The following is a 21,304-nucleotide window of genomic DNA, read 5'->3' on the forward strand; positions in this document are numbered from 1 at the left end:
TTCTGAATTAGAACAAGCTGTACCTGTGGTACTTTAGCCACATTTTAGCCGTTTATTTACGGCCGACATAAGATGTGATTAAGACTATACTTCACTTTCAAGGTTTGCTTTAATTCAGTATATTTTCGATCTCATGGTATAATCCATTAAAGTCCGAAGTTGTAGCTTGATAAATGTCAGAGACTAAATGATACGATGCTCAAATGGTTTTAGTTTAATTAAATGAATGTCGCTAAAAAATATTACACACTAAAAAGTTTTAATTTTTAATTTAACAATATGTAAAAAAATTGTTACGAGAATCTTAACTTTTCGTTCCATTAGTCACTTTTATCCAATAATACAGTTTATTTGTTGTAAACGTGACGTTATTACAACGCAGCAAAAATTTTCATTTTGCGAGGTAAATTCGTACACGAATTTAGTACCGCTTTACTGACTAAAAAAATTTAAACATCAATACTCCATAAACAGGTTTTCTCTGCTTTTAGCAGTAAAACAAATATTTAAATAGCGATTATTTGAATGACAATTCGTTTTTACGTGTCCAAAAAAGCGACAAGGCACAGTTTACAAAAATGAAAATACACCTTGCTCATAGATCAACCTTTGGTTAAATATGGGAAAAAATTAATAGTTTTTCTATGGTTCGCAATAATCACGATTTGGTTAATATGCGTTAAATATTCAGAAAATTTAATTTCTGCATTTGTGCGTGAAATATATTGGATAATTTTGATGATTTCTGTTAATCTTGACGCAACTTATATGATAATTTCTTTGATAATTCATTCATTTGTTTAATTTATTGAACATTTATTAAACAAACTTCTTTGTTACTTAGTACCTTTGCAGGAATTGGTTAAACTGGGAATACCCAATATAAAAATTAACCAATTTTTTTTTGAATTACTGAATTTATGCCATCACCTTATTAATAAACCACTGAACGCTTCCTGTCGCTCATTAATTAAATTTGATGGTACACGTATACATCGAACTCTCATTTGAAGTAATCACAGGAAGTCGAGAATAAGAGCCAATGGTTGAAGAAAAAAAAGAAGAAATTTTAAGACCCCGGTACTTAATCGAATAAAAAATTCCATCGTAGTTAATTCACTTTTAGTTTATTTAAATAAACAAATAAATAAATTGCAGTCACAACACCAAACTGGTTTAAAAATCCCACAAAACAATATTTTAATTTGTCGAACAACAAACTAGTATTATAAACATCATAGCAACACCTTTTGTTATGCGCATTATTTGTTTTTAACTAAAAATTTTATTTGCCAGAGCAAATCCACGATAAAGATAACCGTTTTTATTTTTACGGTGCTACAATTATAATCAATGAAAAGTGTAATTGCGATTTAAAAATAGCTCAGATAACTACAATGATAAGTACCTGAATCCCGTTTTAGCCAGATAAGGTAACACTAACTAACATAGAACACAGACACCTTAAAAAGCAATTCATTTCATTTAATAACCGCATTTAGTGGAAAACCGACATTTACAAGTTTGTAAATAACCTTAAGTGGCGGAATTATTAATTCTAAGAAATCGATAAAACAACGAACAATTACATTATTAAAATATGCTACCTGCGAAGGCCTCGGCGAAATTTCCACTTTGACATCCTCTCTTCTGCTCGGGGGTCTGGCGTTGCTTCCGGTACTATTTTCATTGTTCAAACCTATAACTTGAGCCGCGTATTCCCCTTGGACGCCCATGTCGGCCCCCGTGTAGGGCCCATTATCAACTCTTTTCAACCAATAAAGCCTTTCCGAATGGGGCCGCGCGTTTAATTCGTAAGCGTCCCATTGTTTTATTAGCAAATTGTAGCAGAGGTAGCAAGCAGGAACGGCTATATCACTCTTTGGGACGTATCCTGCCGGGGGTGCGTGGGAACTTAAAAACGGAAAATGGGGTTCTTTCGGCTTATTTGGTACAGGATGCACGTTCAACCAGTACGTCTGGGAATGGTTCTTATTACCGCAGACGAAGCACAGCTCGGAAACGTCAGAAGGCGCTTTTAACGACTGATGATCTGTGGGCGGAGGCTCTTTCTTCACTTGGATTTTGTCCATTGTTTGCATTTGGAACCTGAAACAGCGAGAAAATCAAACTGTTTATTTTTTCTAATTTCCAAAATGAAGACCGTAAATATTCCGCAACCATTGCCCCGAGATAAAACAAGCAAACACCCACAATAATCGTAAAAATTCGTGTGATTCGATTTGAATAAATTGTCATGCTGGCTGTTAATAAATAACAAAAGATGACCTTTGCTTATTATTATATAAAGAAAATAAGGGGTCAATAGGAGATGCAAAACATACGCAATATGAAAGATCATCACATAGAAAAAAACTGCTAATAGTTTGACTCCCTGAACCCGCGATAATTGGCTTAATCATAAATTTAATATTATAAACACGAGATTGGCGGAAAAGTCTGCTTTTTGGCGAAAATGAAACTTTTCATTGGTTGGCACTGTGACAAGTACTCCACCTCTGGCCGCTGAGAAATTTATTTTGAAAGAAATCGTATTTATTCAGTGTGTTTGTTTTTAAAATTCGCACTGGAACGAAAATCACTGTACGCCTCTTTAAAAATATCCTCAAAATGCTAAAAACCAGCTGCCACTTTATTCGGAATGTTGACGTACGCGAAAAAATGAATATTTTATTAGCACAGATAAAACAATTATTTACATATAAATTTTCGATGAGAAAGATCAAAAACGTTAATTTTGGCAAGTGGGTGCAGCGCGCCTATGACACGATACACCCACACCGTTTTTTATCAAGGATAGAAAAAATATTTTAATAAATTTAACCAAAAACAATCGCTAATACCCCATAATCTCGTCGTTAATCATTGAGAAAATTTCTATAGAATTTTTATAATTGCATTATCGCTGTCACTTCACCTTAAACCTACAAAATCAATCTTTTTATCGGTTCGAAACTTTTGGAGTATTTTGTTGGCTTTTACTTCGATGCCCATTAGTCTACGTCAATGAAAATGAGTTCTTGATCTCAACTGACACAAAAAATTTAATTTCGGCCACAAAATTTTCCTTTTGTTTATCATTTTTGGTGATAAAAATTCAAAACAAATCGGTTTATTTTACAAAACTCGAAAATACGACGGCATCAGCACCAACTTGCGTGACTAATTAAATGCAATAATAACGTTTGTTTATTAAATTTTTTTCGATCTTATCAAGGAAGCGAATCTAATCCAGGATTTAATTAAAAGCACAAATTTACAACGGTTTACAATTTTGCAAGAAAAATATGCGTGATGTCAAGATATTTGTGATTATTGACAATTTTATTTCGTTACATGTGACATAAGAGTTTATCTAAATTGTCACATGCAATGATAAAAATAAACCAGCGTTTGCCAGCGGTCTGCTAATCGTGTTATAAACGATGAAAATAATTGCAAATCGGTACCAACTAGCAAACCTAGTCTCGGTCTCTGAAAGATCTATTTTTTACGTACTTTAAAGCCACAAAACTACAATAATTTAAATAACATTTTATTAACAACGGACTTGTTAACCAAAAGATAAGTTTCCGCTAACATTATTTTCTCTTCCTTTTATTGTTAAAATAAGTGTTTACTCACACTTTTATACAGTGAAGTATTTTTCGAAGATTAAAATCATTATTAACACTTTCTAATAAATAGCGTAGCAAGTATTCTAACAAAGTTGCTTTTATCAAGTATCTCATCTCCGAATAATCAAGTTTTTTAATCAATTTATTTGGGCTTTTCCCAAGGTTAAAAACTCGATGCACTTGCAGTAAAATAGAAAATTATTCGTGCAAAATATCGTATTGATTCAGTGGCGTCTTACATAGGTATTTTATGTGGGAAATTTTGACAATTGAAACACATGACTGGAATAAATCATTACGATTCGATGTGCAAGTTACTTTAATTCAGCTGGAAATGTTTTATTCTCGACGATACATAAATCAATGAAGCTAGAATTTTTTGTGCTATTTTAAATCCACATAAAAATAGAAATACGATTCAATTTATATAAAACTTTTCCCATGTGATGCTGAAAATTTTAAATTGTGGGAATGGATAATCGGCTTAAAATATTTTTTGCAACATTCAAAACAATATTGAAATTACTGTAGCAGCAAAAATTCGTAATTTTCAATAAAGTAAAATGAACATGGATTATAAAATACTTCCTCAAAGCCATGAAATATTTATGTAAACATTTGGCAATAGTACCTAAAAACTGGTAATTTTTAGAATTTTCCCATTTCCCACAGTAAAATGTAAACAGTAATACAAATAATGAATCATGGACAATTTTGAACTGTGATTTGCAAGGCGAGACACTAAACACACCAATAAACAAATCAAGGAAACTCTAAACCTGAAAACCGTCAAATTCTAATTTTTCTTGAGTTAAAAAAAAAACATTTATGCCAATGATTGCCAATAATAGTTAAATGACCTGCCATAGGTTAGATAAAGTGAAAAATTAAATTCTATTTCAATTTCAAACATTTAAAAAAGCGAGGCGGTTGTTTAACTTCCAAAGGCAAGAAATATTTGCTTGGTACGTTCAAGTTTGTTAATGTGATTCTAAATGTATCATTTTTCGACTTTTCATTTAATTAAAACTAGATTCGTTTTCCAATTTAATTTCAAATTGCTTTATCCTTGATTAAATTACGATGTAGCGACTTAAAAGAAAAGTTAGATTCAAATCAAATCGAGGAAAGTATGAAAACGGCATAAATGAAATTACTTGAGACTCATAATTAATTTAGTTAATTTTAGTTATTTGTCGATGAAAATGAATAACTATCGTGTAGGAGAGCGAACTTTCCAAAATAAACCGAACACTTCAGTTTGAAGTTACTGGGCTTCCGGTTTCGTGTTCTCTGGTTTATATTTTCTAAAGTTGGATCTCAGCTAAAAGCATTCGTTGAATAATTATTTTAGTAGAAAATCCATGAATAAATAAAGCGGCCGGTTAATTCTGATATTTATTTAATAAACACGTCCCCTTTGAACTGTCGATACATTTCTTTGCAAGAATAGTAAAAACGCCCTTGAGGCCTTGCAAACGCTGGTCTATTTTCCATGGCAAATGACGTTTCTATTTCGGTAGTACATCGGAAAATATTTCCATTAAATAGTTTGTTATCTAAATAACGTTTATCGCTCGTATTTGTTTAGGTTTAGTGGATTTGAAACGATCCCAGCGGTTTTCAATGGTAAATTTCTGGGTTAAACTTTCGTCCGAGTCAACATTTCGGCACGCAGGTATTACAATGCATCAGACACATTATTTTCGAGCCAAATAAAAAAAACGGGGTCAAATATGTACCGGTATAGTTGCAATTAAATCCCAGGAAAGTGCGTCGAAAGCCGACTGCGTGCCTGGTAGACGAACAGCTGTTGGAGGAAACGCTCGATAAAAGACCGGTTCTGGGGCCGGAACGGCCGAAAGTATAGCCCCTTTTGCCGTGACAATGCCGTTACGAAACCGACTTTCGAAAAGCACATTTTGTGCAATAGAGAAACCGAAATCAAGTGTCGAAATAGCTGCGCCATACACCATGTACGCACGACGGCATTACAAGGTGTGTTTGCAGGACTTTTCGCAAACTTACGTGGTTCTGGAGGCTTCCTCGGGGCGCTTTTCTCCGTGTTTTCACGCAGAATTCGTCAACTTGCACACAAAAACATTGGAGAGTTCTTATCTTTGGACTATGCTATACACTTAAAATTACATTGCACTTATTTACTCTGATTATGCACATATTTACACACTTTTGATATACGAGACCAACGTCTAATTCTAACGATTTTAATCCCGGTTTGGGTTCACTTAAAAACCTTAAATTTACAGGGGAAACATCGTTTTAAACGTTCATGTTCGCACTTCCTCACAGGAGGCGGCCATCTTGAAAATTTTTCCAACAATGCACTGCGGCATTACCAATCGCACCGGATTTTGAAGCACAAAAAACCCCACAAAATTTAAATCAGACCTCCGATTTTTTAAAATGTTATTCATTAAGTTATTCACAAGTTTTTTCAAATATTAAAACATTTATAGTAAATTATGATTCGTTTCATATTCTTTCATCACAAATAAAAAATATTAAAACCAATAAAAAATAAACAAAATTATTAGTACAACGTAATCTGTGCCACTACTTTATATGTCTTTTTATTAAATTGCAAAACAAATCAAATTTTTTTAAATTTTGTGTGTTCTTTTTTTAAAAAAATATTTTGGAGTTTTAAAGCGTAGTTAAAAAAATTGTGTAAGCTTAATGGGGTATTTTAAAGGTATTTTTAAAATAATTTTGAAATCTTAAAGTATAGTTAACTAATCTGCCGGTAAACGATAATAAATAATAATTAATAATAAAAAAATCTCTGAAAATATAAATAAATGTTTAATTAACACAAAGTTAGATAACCACCAATACGGTCGTGCAAGGCAACTAGTATATACTATTTTCAAACAGCGATTATTTTTTAATAAACCACAAAGGTTTAGTGTTTTAGGTAGCTTTTATTAGTACCTGTTTTTTCTTTTCTTTTCTTTTGTTTATTTTCCACCATTTGATCAATTGTTAAATACATAACATATCTTTGCAGCATTGGTAAAAAACCCATGTAGATTTTTTATTTTTTATTGTAGAGAATTCGAAAATGACAATACAGTTCTTATATAAAGTACGTTTATTATGTAAAGAATGCATTTTTCATAAGAAATATAGCGAATTTATTAGCGGATCCTTGCTCAAAATATCCATTTATTTTAACACAATAAAAGAAAAATGACACTCAACATACTATGTAGTAAATAATATTCATAAAAATCACTTGGGTTTAATTTTATTAAAATAATGATTTTTGTCCAAAAACAAAAAAAATCAACGAAAATAGTAACGAAAGTTTTCTCTACAGCATAGCGACTACCGAATTCACTAAAAAAATGGTCTGGAGTGTTTGAAAGAATTATTTTGCAGATCTGGAAATGTATCATTAATTGCCTTTCGTACAAGGATAACCTTCCTGTCCCTTTATTTCTTTTTTTTTCTAATTCTCAGCAACGGTTATAGGTGTAAAATAATTAAACCATTTCAATTCCACTTACCTTTATTAGTAAATAAGGAAGGTTTTTTTTGAAATAAAACAACATAAATAATTATTGTAATTCCATGTTGACGTAAACGTGAATAGCAAAAAATTTAACAGATATACTCGTTATAATACTAATAACAAAATACTTGTAAATATGTGACATATACACGTCTACACTTTACTTTAACATCGATTAATAAAATTTGATAGTATAAACGTAAACTTAATTTTCCAAATGAATGCAATATCACAAAACAAAAATTTCTTATCACACATTTCTCATTATAATACTAGCATTATAACATTTTTATTATATTAACAAATATCGAAACTAAACCTAATTTACATCTTGCATTGATAATATGACTATTAATAATTCATGTCATTTACATTTCGATAGCTTTTGCATTTTCTTACTATTGTCAATAGTTAATAAAATACAACACTTTAGGTCCTTCATACTTTACATAGTAAAAAATAGTATGTAGATAGATACTTAACAATGTACAAAACAAACCTCAATATGAGATTTTGGTTAACAAAACATCACAAGAAAAGATCAAAAATTATACGATTGTCACTTGTGTACTCTGTCCACTTCCACAACTAAACTATTCGAGATCTTAGTAAAGTAAAAATGCAGTCTTTCAATTCGTAGTCTGACCCACCAGGAGGTAGTCAATGGGCAAAAACACCTTCTTCGCTTGTGCGATGTCGGAACGACAAAGGGGGCACCTGTCGCAGCGCGAGGCGCACGCCATGCAGGCCACCCCGTGCCCGCACGGCAGGAAAATCGCGTCGATCTGGCCGTCCATGCAGATTTTACAGGTCATTGCGTCCAGAAATCTCGACAATTTTTCTTGGGAATTCTGGAAAAAAGAAGGCAAATTAAACGTTAGTTTAACGCCAAGTAACAAAGTTACTTATACCCGCTGAAGAATAATCCTTATCGTCGTGTATAATACGACATTTTTTCTATAGCAGAACTTCAAGTTAAAGAGGAAAAAGTTATTGTTAAACCGTTAATCTTTCAAATTCATGTGATGGAATTTTTAAGTTTTAATTGAGTAAAACAAATTTAAAACATATTAGCTACCCTTGCAGTGCAGTGTAATGTATATAGAAATTAATAGTAGTCTAACATCTGCTATAGAAAAAATATACTATTTAAATAACAAAGCTGGTAGAACTTTGATTGTTACCCTACCTTGCACTCTCCCGCGTTGCCGTTGTAGTCGAGATTGGCGCGAGTGATTTCCTGAATAGTGTTTTCCAAATACAAGGCTCTTCTTGCATTGTCGTAGACTTCTCTGCAGGTCCTCCGAATATCGAACACGTACTTTTTGCCCAATGTGGAGTCCTCGTTGAAAATTGAAACAATGGTCCCTTTCAGATCTCGAATAAATTGTGCCGTTACGGCACTGCGAACCGTCTCGCAGCTGTAGAAGGCGTGTTTTTCCGTAATGGCCCGATATAAGCTACTAGCCACATGGCTAGAATCTAGTTTAATATTTAGAATAGCCCCTTCGTTATCGATGGTCAAATATTCAAGTTTAAAAGTGCGCTTATGGGAGGAAGCACTCGTTATGTTAGTGAACGAAATCAACTCCTTCTCCCCGTCCTTTTTGTAAATCGTGATGCCATGAGGGCCGATCCCGTACACCGTGTTGTTATTCTGGTGATTTTTCACCGTGAACGTCTCCTCTCCGAAATTCTCAAACTCCGACACTTCCTTCAAAAACCAATACTCGGCGGAAGAGCTCTTCATCCCTTTGCATTTTTTGTGCTCGTGGACGATCCTCTGTAGCAAATCTCCGGGTTTCTCCGACTGATCCAAAGGAGCGATCGTTGTAGCTAAATTGTAAATATTCCGAGGCGGATCAAGTTCGTTGAAGTCGCCACATTCAGCTTGAGCTATAAAAGCGATCAGTCTTGAAATGCTGGCCCAGTCCGGGGCTGTTAAGCGTTTTTCCAACAGATGAAGTCTCGCGTTGAGGTAAAACTGGTGACGGGTGCTTTCTTGCTGCAAGATGTGAGGAGGAACCCAGAACTTCACCCGCAGTGATAAGCGCAGATAGGACGTATGGCCGTGAAAAGTCACTTGCCGATCGATGGGGTTTCGTAAATTTAACCAGGATTCCTCTCCCTTGTGGTTTTCGTACTTCAATCCGAAGTAATCAGACTCGTATTGCACATTCACGAATTCGCACACCTGAAACAAACAAAACACGTCAGATATTCGATTATGAAAATTTGTATTGTGCCTGTTATGGCCGCCAAGTGTGCGGAAATTTGAATAATTTTATGCTCTGAATGATAATTATGGATGGATTAAGCAACATTTGACTCGAGCTAACTTCACTAATTCATGGAAATTTAATCTCGAGTCACTCGTTTTTAAACTCGAATAAAATCGATTGTGTAAATTTGTTTAAACAAAAAATCCTTGATATTTCTGCACCCCACTTCCTTCATTTATTATTTATTTTTTATTCGCATGCAGATAAACAGCTCCATACAACAGGAAAATATGAATAAACTCACAACTTTTCTAAAATTCCGTTTCAGTTTATTTTCAAACTAATATAAATTCAAGAAACTTGTGACTGTATTTCTCATTTACGAAAATAAACGAAAAAGATTCGCTTTGGCAAGCAAACTGTTTGGAAAATTTCGAGTTCGGATACAAAGATCAGGTCGGTCACTGTAACAAATTACCGAATAAATTGGGTCACTGAATACCTCACATGTTGACTGTCACGTTTTTCAATAGAATAATAATTAGGAACTATCTTAAGTAATAATGATCCACGGTCGCATTATAATGCCCCCATAATCGAATAATTACGCCCACTACGTAAACCAAATATTTCCAAACATTCCAAATGCAGATAGAGTGAGCTAATCACTAATCACCTGGTAATAACAATAAATCTCTCATAGCCCAAGCTATTTCAAAAACAAGAATTCAATTTTGAAAAAATGACAAAGCTTCAAAGGAAGACTCACTACAACTTCCAATTTGGTTTGACAAAATAAAAAAATAAATAAAATAAAAAAATCCAATTATTTTAGTTAATTCTGAAATTAATACTAATTCCAGCTAATTACACAAATAATTCACCCTGTATTTTTTACATTAGAAGAATAGCATAACAAAATATAGATTTAGCAAAAAATACAATTAGCTGGGGCAATATTAACTGTTTGTATTTAATATTCCCGGAAATTTTAAGCTCTGCTATGAATAATGGAAAACATAATTAAAAATCGCTGAACGGTATCCATCGAAAATTAAATATTTGTTAATTCCCTATAAATTGATTGAGTTTGTAAATTTCGAAAAACGTGAAAATCGAAACATATAAACACCTCTAATTCTCTCAAATTAGAGCTACAATTTCCTAGTAGTTAATTTAACAGTTATTCGAGATTTTCAGGATTTATATATAAATTCGCAATGAATCCTGGAACGTTGATGTATGATGTTTGCTACAATGAATAAATGTTTGCCTAAATCTCGCTGCGCATTATTTATCGAAATTTACAATCGGCACATGAAATAACAGCCAACGATAGGCAGATAAAGGACATCCGCACTCTTCGTCCTTTTGTCCTCGGCAACAATACCTGCTCTTTCCAATATCGTCAATGATAACAATCGTGCATCACAAAATGGTAATTGATTTCGCTCTAGTCCGATTCAATAAAATCCAATAAGCCTCTCTTTATGGAGTTTCATTAAAAATAACTTTTGAACTTTGACGCCGTCAAGTCTAATTTTACTTATAGACCGTTGATCAAGCAAAAGGGGAGATTCCGATGTTGGCATTCATTCTGGCCTGAACAAAGTCCAACCTTTAGTCACGGCGGGCTTCCTCTGGCCTTCCAAGTCCATAATGAGGTTTCTCGAAACCTGCGACTTGCTCTTATTAACTCGACAAGACCCGATCATTGAAGAAGCGAGAGAGTAAACAAAACCCCTGATAAGGGCGCTACAGGCAAACTGCATAATTTACAAGCCGAGGCTGCGGCTGCAGCCACCTGGAAAGTTGCACATTGTGGAGATAAGACGTGACGTTACTCACACTTTGTACAAGCTTCAAGGAAACTTTGAGTACAAAGTCCACTCGTTTATTGGACGGCAATCCCATAATAAATTGGTGACATCATAAGCGTGGCTAGTTATACCGGACAGCCGACTTAATGAGAGAGCATGCCGCGAATGCGAGGTAGAGTCGGACTTTGGACTCCGGGGTCTAGTGTAACATTTCTGCAGCTATAAAACAATCCGGTTTTACCGAAACGACTTATGTAGACCACGAAAGGATAAGCAATGACTTGACTCAGCATCACTCGGGAAACAAGGTGACCACCGAGACCTTAATTATCGCAGTTATTAAACCTATCGAAAATAGCTAGAGTAGAACCGACGCGGATTCCATCCAAGGCCAGAGCCTCCAAAAGCAAATATACCGAGATAATGCTGAAATATGAGTAAGGTGTGCGCTACATAAACACGTCGGGAACCGCTGATCAAGTCGGACTTTGGACTGTTTACCTCGCAAACGTTATTTCCCGCACGCACTCTCTTTTAAGCGTTTTTACTGAATATTACTATAAAATACCTCCGTATCGATAACTTAACGTTCACCGTTGTTGGACAAGACTAATTACAATTTTTCCAAAACAAATCCAAAAATAGAAACACACTTCAAACCAACAAAGGATAATTTAATAAGCTTTTCAAGCACCATAAAAGCGGATCAAGCGTAATTCTCTTTTTATTGCACGTGTATTCAAACATGCAAAAATGTATTTACAGATCTGTGTTTGCCGCCGTGATTATCTTTCTAATCCTTGTGAAATACACCTTTATTTTCTAGTGTTTGCAAAGGCTATCTGTGTATTTACAAGCTAAAAATGTATTTTGCGGCACATTTTCCAAATGCCCGCTTTGCTATGGAATTTAATTAAACAAATTGGCCGAATTTTACGTACTAATCAATAAGTAAGCGAAAACTTCAACATTCCTGCGTGTTTTTTGACGAGTTGTTTCCTAAATGAAATGAAATTGTAACGCCCAGCCTTCATTTACGTCTGTTTAATGATAAAATTGTAGTAAGTGTGGAAAAACGTTGTAAATATAATTATTCTTATCACAAGTCAATGTACCGACTTCAGCGCAATAAAACGCGCTTTGATATGATATTCAAAAACCCAAATAAATCATCAGCAATTGGTCCTAATTTTCTGCTTCGTAGCGAGAAACACGGCAAATTAATGGTAAATTACAAGTTGCAATGAAAAAATATGGCAAAACGCCTATTTAATACAATTAGGAAAATTGCAGGGAACTTTGTGTAATTTATTTAAATTACAGCTTCCAGTAATTTACTGAACTTCAAAGTCTTACTTTCTTTAATCAATCGGAATGTTGAAACATAATGAAATCCACGGGGTTTAAAATAAAATGACCAAACTGTGTCAATGTCTACAATTGTTAGATAACAGTATTATCAGTCTTTGTTTGGGGAACGTAAATAATAGAAAGTTCTGTAAACACACTACACAAAAATTATCACCAATCGTCTTGCACTGGAAAAAATCAAAAATACTTTCACTCGTGTCTTAACGATGACTTTCTTAATTCGATCTTTCCCGGTTTTGCAAAAATAGGTGATTCATTACCCTCGTATCTAGACTATTTGTTCGTTTCGTTAGCGCCTCTAAAATTAGCCAGATGTACAAGAAATATTGTCTGTATGAAAGAATATCAACGGAGAATGTCCTCAATCTGATCGATACCCGAAATTTAATTTCCGGCAACTGTTATAAGATGAAAGATAAACGTTTTTGTAAACTGCGACGGCACCGGAATACCGAACTTTTCACAAAAATACATGTTTGCGTCCAAACAACAAGATAAATAAAGCAACGACCGAGGATTTTTTAAGGAAATAACCTCATTAGTCATGAGACCGTCTATAAAGCCATCCCGAAAAAGCATCACAAAGAGAAAACAATTTTCTTTGATGGAACTGTGAGTGTGTGGTTATCCTCCTACGTTTCGTGAATAATTTTACCATTATCACGACATGCACGCGTGTTCTATTTGTTGGCATGTCTATGCTGCCAAGTGGCTGAATCCAGCAATAAAATGTTAAATTAACTTGTGCATGGAGATGGATTTAAACTGTGAAATTCGTCCATCAAAAGATAAACAAATTCCAACTCGAGCGCTTATCATTCTGTCGACGACTCGAGTGTGGTTTATGAAATTTCCGTTTCCGTATTGTGGCTGTGTGTTGCTGGGAAGTGCATTTGTCACAAACAAGGGGACCATCAAACTCGTGCGCTGATAACAACAGTTCCAAGCTGAACCGCAGTTTGATAAAAAACAAAAACAAACCGAAAGAGGACACAAAATTGGGATTTAACATACGTTAAATAACCTTCTTAAAACGAGTTCTCTAACTTTAGCCGCTTTTGAAAAAATGTCGCACACGTTTCTATATTAATTAGACCTTCAGACAAATTCACTTAATTTATGTAGAACAGACTTCTTTCCTCATTTGATCCAACAAAAATAAAAATCGGACTCGAGGCTCAATTATTACGTCCATAGAAATGAGTCCAAGTGACGTCCATAATCAAAAAAAGTTTTATTTTTTACACTTTTTCAATAGCTGTCAGCAAAATGTAAAAAACAAGATATTATACCCCCATGTAGTTTGTGTTGGTCCGCAGATGGGATTTTTTAGGATTTATCGTGATTTTGCCGACCTCTTGGGATTTAGAGCAAAAAGAAATAAGAAATTCGGCCGCTTTATGTCAAAAAAGTAATAATGTTTTTTCATAACATCAAGCAGAATATCTTGTATGAAGGAACATGAGATCGCGTCTAAGAGAAAAGATTAAAATCTTCAAAGACCTAAAGGAAATAACATGAAGCGCGTAATAATAGCTCTGGCAGCAAAGCTAACCAAAAGAAACCTAACATCGGAACTAATAATGGGAGTTTTACGTGCTTGAAATGTGTATTTCTTTGGTGCAACTTGATTCAGCTATTAAATTAAATATTCCGAAATAAAATAAAATTGGACGCTTGCTGAATGCGAGTTTTTCTCAAAAGGTGGAACACATCATAAAACTGTTTGCTTATTTAATTTAACTGTTGCAACTCTTCCTCATTCTTATTCCGATTAATGATTAGATTAGCCCAAGTTGTGCAAAGCGCTCGCTGAAAAATGTTTCGACTTCTTTACTCGTTAGAATTTAAATTGAAAAGACGTTCTTTCGTCAACTTTACATAAATGTTTAGCTGAAAATTGCCTCTCGGTCCAATCATCAAGTGTACCAACAAGAGCCAAATTATATTTAAAGCCTACCAGTTGGCAATGGCGCGTGAATTTCTCTCTACAGATCTGTAAAGATCACTCTCTACATGGATGCAACTTTGACCGGATTATATGAACAATTTAAACAGCGTTGGACTTTGGGAAAATTAATCAACGGACTTGTGTCACCCGGGATTTTGCAAATCAATTTGCCCGAGCTTGTCGCGTCGGTGGACGAGATTTATCTGCCAACAAGATTGTGGGCGCTTGGGGAAAATTTCCTCATTTAATTACGGTCTTCCTGTTCAATTTCTATTTCATAATTTATCATGCGCCGGTTCACGTGATGGAAATAATTTGAGGAAGTCGCCGAATTAAATTCTTACCAATCACGAGTGATTTACTGAAATTTACTCAAAATCCAGAAAATCAAAAAATTTATTAAAAACCGACATCTTTATCTTGAAAATAGTTCTACGACGTATAAAACACCGATTTGAATCGGTAACAAATAATTTTATCGAGTCCCTGGTTAAATAATGTAAACAACATAAAATATATCACTACACCTACTTCACGCTGTTTACCACATGCCTAGTGAAAAGGTCGCACATTTAAATAATTCGAATATAAATATTCTCTTAATTGTGAAAAATCGCGCAAGAAAGTCGTTTGTAGCAATCGAAACTTAATTAGACAGAGCAGAAACAATTGCACCCTTTTTGAATTGCTAAATCCCGCTTATGTTCTGCAGTCACGAGAGGAGATAATCATTAAAACTGAAATTAGATTCAAAATTTGAATTTTACATTTCAGATCAAGAATAAATCCCGGACACTTTCTTTAATGGTTTATTTTGAAACCTAATCGTATTTAGTAAATATCGGAGATTGTTTATTTGTTCCTGGTTTCAATTTCCATAAGCAATTGATTACGGCTTACATTGTACACAAATCGGACGCGAAAAAATATTAAAATATACATTTATGAACAATAAAATTGTATCTTTGCATGAAATCAAAATAGAGATAATTTGCATTATACAGGGGAATTGTGTTGCGCTTTTTTAACCAGAAATGTGATAGCGGTTCAACGCGGGTCAAATCCGGCTATAACTCATGCTTTATCAAACCGTGAAGTATCAACAATGATCAGAAACTCTTGCAGATAACGAAGAGATGACACAGTTTTTCTGCTATTTTTAACCACACATTTCAGTTGAAGAAAATATTCCAGTAAAAGTGTGATTTTCGGCGATAATAGTGTGGCCACTGCTAGTGATAACGACATAATTAGTCTTAGTGACGCTCGTTCTTCATATCAGTCAATTAAAATATTAGAATTACACTTTACAGAAGACTGAGTTACGAGCTCACAATTGTTTCAAAACGAAAAAAAAAACTGAGAAAACTGAAAACATTAATTTTCATTTTATTTCCTTTCTATTGATTACCTTGTTCCCCTTTATAAATTTTTAATTCATGTAAGTAAATAGCTAGATAATAAAGCCGCTTGATATTTATGGCGGAAAAATGATGAAAAACGCGCTTGGGCCGTTTTATGGAAAAACCCGTCAAAAAGGCAAAAATACGTCTTTTTCCGGTGGTGAAAATGAAAAATTGTGATAAAAGCGACTGTCGATAACATCCTGCATTCATATACAAAATGTGGAGCTATAAACGTGACACGAACTGATATCGCGCCTAAAATTATTATTACCTGTCTTTGAACATTGGACTTTGAACGGTACCTTTTGATTGTGGACTTTCAACTTTTACAAAACACGTTGATTGCGAGAAAATTTGTAAAAATTGTTTACTTGAATCGACTAATTAAAATGTTTACTTCAATTAGTACCAAATTAAAAACAATAGTAAAGAACATAAAAAAATTTAAATCATTACATTCTAAACAGGTGTAATGACCGCAAATATTCTAACCTACCATTTGTCACATGCCATGACAAGAAGTCTTGTACAAAATAAAAAATCACGGATACGTTAATGTTTAAAAATAGGACAAGGAATTGCATAATTATCAGTGATTTTTATATTTAAAATTACAAGATGAATTGGTTTTGATTAGACGACATGAAAGAAGTCAAAAGTTATCAAGAATTCTAAACAATGATCTAACTACTAAAATCAAGTTGCCCAATGTCAGGGTTACTGCATTCGAAAGAGGGCAGGAATTTTTTGTTAGACCACTGTGTATATTCGCTAAAAATAAAAAATCCTACCTTCTCGAGACATTCCTGGCCGATGGCTTTGGGGTCGACCCGGACTTCGAAAACGACCGAATTGGCCTGGCTGATGAGACACCACATTTTCCAAAAATTCGTAAAATGAACCTCAAAATTGGCTAGACGAAAAATCGCTAGCAGAAGCCACTGATCATTTGACAAAATCGCAATGTTCTGATATACTGACGGCGTATCGTTTGTTGTATAAACTCTTTGCACATTTTACGACAACGTCCATACTATGCAACAGCTTGGACAATATTAAATCGAAGTTCCTTGTTCACATTTATTTGGTTCAGCTCAGACATACGGGGTGACAGCGCACGCGAACAGCGAACGCACCTGACTCAGATGCGCATGTCTGTTCTTATCTCGGCCGATCACGAATATAGCAAACACAAACGTCGAACAGCTGGGAGCCAACCGACAGCACGTGATTATCGGATTTATTGAAGAAGGCCCGGGGCTTCTAACTCAAAAGCAAACAAATACACCGATCGCAAATTATTTACTCTAATCCCAAACTAAATTCAAAAGTTCAAACAAACGGGACGTATGTCTGAGACCAACGCGGACGAGATTTCATAAGCTCCTCTTTGTCTGGCTTGATTTAAACAACCAGTGGCGGCGCAAACACACGGGCCAATTGATTTCCTCTAACTTTATTTAAACAAAATCGCCAATAATACAACAAATTACAAAATTTTATTCCCTTGAACATTATTCCGGTTATTCATGCTTATTTTAACTTGTCTCTTTGCCTCTTCTTTAAATGCTAAAGCATTGGCTTTTTTCTCAAGTCGGCGCTCTCTTTTATAATCCTTCAAAAGTTTTTTCCTGTCTCTTCTCTCGTCCGGAGTTTCGCCCCTTGGCCGCACTGAAAGTGTGGACAATTGCGAAATCACAGACTGCACTCCTGTTGATTTTGGGCCCCTACTTTCAATAAATTCGTTCTCTAGATTCAGCTTATCTAAAGCCTTTTGAGTCAATTTATTCGAACCCAAAATGTTCATCGGAATGCCGGTTTTCTTACTGATTTGAATTTTTTCCTTCTGCAACAAAAAACAACCTAATCAATAATATTATCAGATCGAAATTTGATATCGCAATGGTCAGAGTTCTATTGTTTTGCACTTAAAAATAACATAACACTTCGGATTAGGTGATTAGTTCAGGCGGACCCCATATTATGTTTTGCTCCGTTAAACAATTTATTTAGGTCTGTTGATAAGTAACAATGCACATTATCTTCAGTCTAATTACACTCACGATGTTTTTTGTGGCTTCTGCGTCGCAATAAAATTATCATTTTTTGTTTCGCGTCTGAATATTCCTAAAATATTACATCTGGTGATGCAAATGTTTCCATTATTGGACCCACTTTATCACAAAAATTCGAAAAGACGCAATTAAACGAAACGATTGTAATTTCACCATTTAACATTATGTGGAGTCGGAATTTTAAAAATGGCATCACTCGACATATTTCTGATAAAAATAATGCAAGCTGGGAAACTTTCCAATAATTAACCAATGGCTAATTAGTGTCACTTGAAACAATAATTCAACTGTGAAAAAACCTTTTTCATTAAAGCGTAATTTATTTACTTTCGGTGAGTCAAAAAAAATAATTGTATTTTTAGAAGTTACACAATTTTGTAACAATACAGTGGAAAACAAAAACAAGGCACGTTTTCTTGTTCTTCTAAAAGTATATAAGTGTAAATTGTGTTTTAGGTATTTCGGTGCATAAACAATGTGTAAACAAAACAATTACCAAACACAGAAACTACACTATCGCGACAAAAATACAAGTAATACACGGAAATAAAAATCTTGCGCAATATCTCTAACAAGACGCGGTAATTGGAGTGATCAAAAAGTGCGCAAATTACAAATCACTTTTTGATGACCCTTCCTGTATTATCTATCCAGTGACCTACAACCTCTCCAGTGATCGAACAAAGAAGTTCTTAATTTACCTAATTTCATGTGACTAAACCAGTAAATACGATAATATTTATTACTGAACATCTGTACATTAAAAACAAAGGACTTAAGCAGTCACTTGCTATTTATACAAGTTACAAAAGAAAAAAACACGCTTGTTTTATCAAATCCCTTTTGATAAAGTTTTAATAAAAGAGCGACGCAAATGAGACTGATATAATAGATAGAAGCTCTCAAAAGTTTCCAATAGGAGATACAATGAACGAAATCCCTGGTGTACTAATCCATAGAAAAGTTTGTCATGAACTTTTATAATAGCTGCATTATTTTCGGTTAAAATTCAATTAATTCAAATAATTCTATTCTCTTATCAAGTAACTCACAATTTTCAATATAAAACCACCATTATTACATTTATAAATTCGACACTGACTCACGTTGGACTTTAACACGAAAAAAATAAAAAAGTGTGTAGGCATATCAGTTCCTGTGAATAATTAGTAACTACTCATTCATTGTTATTAGAGTTCAAAATCGATTGAATATTTAAATAAAAATCTCAACTACACAATTTATTTGCTTTTGGCCAATAAATAAGCAAAACGTCCATTTCTAAAAATAAACACCAACAAACAATTTTAAATTGAATGCATTTCGCGTTAAAAAATTCAAAATCGTTTAAAAGTTCATGGTCGATCGTGAATTGAGTAAATTTAAATAACGGCATTAAAATTTCCAGTTTTCCCTTGTCCTATTTTCAGTGTGTTTTATTCAAAGTAGCGAGATCTCATTTTAATTTAATTTTCTCACGTTTGAGAAAACAGAAACTGTTACAGCAATCAAATAAAGTACCTACCTTTAAATATTATGTAGGCTTTAAAAGTGCTGTGAAATGGGTCGGTTCTCATTTGCAAGTTATTTATTATGTTGCAGCATGAGAAAAATATTTATTTACTCAATCAGGTGTGAATTGCGGAACCGAGATAACAGGATAATGATGAAAAGCTACGATGTTTCACAATAATTTGGGAAAAATAACAATTTTATCGGTGACCCACTTGAACCGTGTTTTTTTTTAATAAAACTCATATTTTTGAAGACTGCAGGCTTCTGATTTGCATTTCACTAACTGATTTTATTGACTTTTGTAATTTTCATGTTTATTTCGAGTTGCGTAACACAGTAATATCAATAAATTTTGTAGACTTGATTTCCTCATGTGTTAATCATTTTAAGTGTAGACTGGCGTTCGCATTACCATAATTAAATCTGTTCAGAAATTTAATTGAAGGCATGGTATTTTACTTACAGCTGGTTCCTTGATCAGTTTTGGGTGGTTGTAAATATTGGAGTAGGTGCTCAGGATAGACTCACAATCCCATTTTTCCTTCTGCGGTACTTCCATGTACACCATCTCCTCCTCACTTTTAGAGTCTTTAGTTAAGCTTTCATCAATTTTCGCCTTTATAACTTCCTTATCTAATTTTTCATTTTGTTGGCTCTTTTCAAATTCTTGGGCATATTGTAGGAGTATGTCAGAGCTTTCAGGTACATGCCCTTCTATCTCTTCGCAGTCCAAAGCCCCAATTTCGTTGTCGTCATAATCAGCATACATCTAGACACAACAAAAAATATTTTCGCAATTTTTCGTTGCCCAATTACCTGTTCAAATCTATCATCGAGCAAAGTGAGCTGCTCGTTCCTCCTTATAACAGAACTAGTCATGGAATAACTTGTAAATCTTGACTTTGTTTCTTCTTCGTTGAAAGAGAGTTGAGAGTCTGGTAAAGATCCAACTTCATCTCTCTCTTCACTGCCCAAATCAGATTCCACTTCAAACTCATCATCAAATTCTTGATCAGAAGCAACACCTTCAGCTAACTCAATAAAATTATCCTCCAACTGATTCTCAGGATCTGAGTAATCAAAATCTTCGTCCATTGCCGCAACCAAATCAGGGTCCAATTGAAGTTGAGGCCCTACAACCCAGACTTACACCACAAATAAGCATTTTTCGACACAAACCTGAAACTGGAGCGGCCTTGCTCAACATTCCCTCTTTTTCCTCATGTTTTGAGGCAAAAACTGTGGCAGGCAAGTCCAGCTTGACCCTTCTCTCTTTGAGAGACTTTTCCACATGGTCGGGCCATTCTACTTGATTGTCTTTGGAGTCTTTCAAGTGTTCCAAATAGTTGCAGTCGTCGTTGTAGTAAATTCCATATTTATGTTGCTCCTCCAAGCGTTTTTCTTTCTCATGTATTGGGACGAGGACTCTCTGAGGAGCGTTCTCGTCCGCTATTAGGGGGTCCTGCTGGCTTCTGTGGACCAGTTGGAAGGTAATCGCCTTCTTTTTATCGATAAATTTCCGTGTCTTTGGCTAAAATTGTAGTGGTTAGGAAACATAACCCCAAAATTGGTACTTCTTCAGTTTAACTTTAATATAACACCAACTTACCATTTTCTGTGTTATCAATATTTGCAAAAATATTCACAGAAACCCTTTCCAACAAAATTGATGCTTTTATAGTCTCCCGAAGTTGGGAAAAGTTAAATAATGATAAAAAATTAGGTTATGTCTGCACGTGTCAACAAAGAACTGTCAATTATGTTTTATAAC

At 34.3% G+C, this 21,304-nt stretch overlaps 3 protein-coding genes across 5 annotated transcripts in view; all 3 read right to left on the bottom strand.

Moving 5' to 3' along the window:
- The window catches only part of LOC664289 (uncharacterized), a 29,871-nt gene extending 23,879 nt beyond the window's left edge, over positions 1–5,992 (bottom strand). The window contains exons 1-2 of one of the 3 annotated variants that reach the window (XM_008197672.3): positions 5,667–5,992; positions 1,590–2,109 (exon numbers count right to left, since the gene is read on the bottom strand). In XM_008197672.3, the coding sequence (XP_008195894.1) occupies positions 1,590–2,102 (513 nt within the window). In that variant the 5' untranslated portion in view covers positions 2,103–2,109; positions 5,667–5,992. Of the gene's footprint in view, positions 1–1,589; positions 2,110–2,164; positions 2,253–5,666 lie in introns of those variants that run through there. The other 2 variants (XM_015981862.2, XM_015981863.2) reach the window with 2 other exon arrangements.
- A 1,224-nt stretch (positions 5,993–7,216) lies between these two features.
- dnr1 (defense repressor 1) lies at positions 7,217–17,050 on the bottom strand. The gene is made up of 3 exons (XM_970301.4): positions 16,735–17,050; positions 8,363–9,367; positions 7,217–8,024 (listed from the first exon to the last, which is right to left on the bottom strand). The coding sequence occupies exons 1-3, from the start codon at positions 16,819–16,821 to the stop codon at positions 7,803–7,805; spliced, it is 1,314 nt and encodes a 437-aa protein (XP_975394.1). The 5' UTR covers positions 16,822–17,050; the 3' UTR covers positions 7,217–7,802.
- A 333-nt stretch (positions 17,051–17,383) lies between these two features.
- Positions 17,384–21,296, bottom strand: LTV1 (LTV1 ribosome biogenesis factor). Its single transcript, XM_008197674.3, has 5 exons — positions 21,143–21,296; positions 20,713–21,064; positions 20,350–20,666; positions 19,997–20,302; positions 17,384–17,789 (listed from the first exon to the last, which is right to left on the bottom strand). The coding sequence occupies exons 1-5, from the start codon at positions 21,143–21,145 to the stop codon at positions 17,433–17,435; spliced, it is 1,335 nt and encodes a 444-aa protein (XP_008195896.1). The 5' UTR covers positions 21,146–21,296; the 3' UTR covers positions 17,384–17,432.
- Between the last annotated feature and the right edge of the window lie 8 nt (positions 21,297–21,304).

Source organism: Tribolium castaneum, chromosome 3 (genome assembly GCF_031307605.1).
Source record: "Tribolium castaneum strain GA2 chromosome 3, icTriCast1.1, whole genome shotgun sequence".
Taxonomy (NCBI): Eukaryota; Metazoa; Arthropoda; class Insecta; order Coleoptera; family Tenebrionidae; genus Tribolium; species Tribolium castaneum.

Bases quoted from the DNA above. Each gene is read 5' to 3' on its own strand.
- dnr1 (XM_970301.4), bottom strand. From the start codon at position 16,821: ATGTGGTGTCTCATCAGCCAGGCCAATTCGGTCGTTTTCGAAGTCCGG. The intron at 9,368-16,734 runs GTAGGATTTTTT...TGTTTGTTTCAG, and splicing joins GCCAGGAATGTCTCGAGAAG to GTGTGCGAATTCGTGAATGT. The intron at 8,025-8,362 runs GTAGGGTAACAA...TCTTTTTTCCAG, and splicing joins GCAACGCGGGAGAGTGCAAG to AATTCCCAAGAAAAATTGTC.
- LTV1 (XM_008197674.3), bottom strand. The intron at 20,667-20,712 runs GTTTGTGTCGAA...TCTGGGTTGTAG, and splicing joins CAAGGCCGCTCCAGTTTCAG to GGCCTCAACTTCAATTGGAC. The intron at 20,303-20,349 runs GTAATTGGGCAA...TGTTGTGTCTAG, and splicing joins TCGATGATAGATTTGAACAG to ATGTATGCTGATTATGACGA.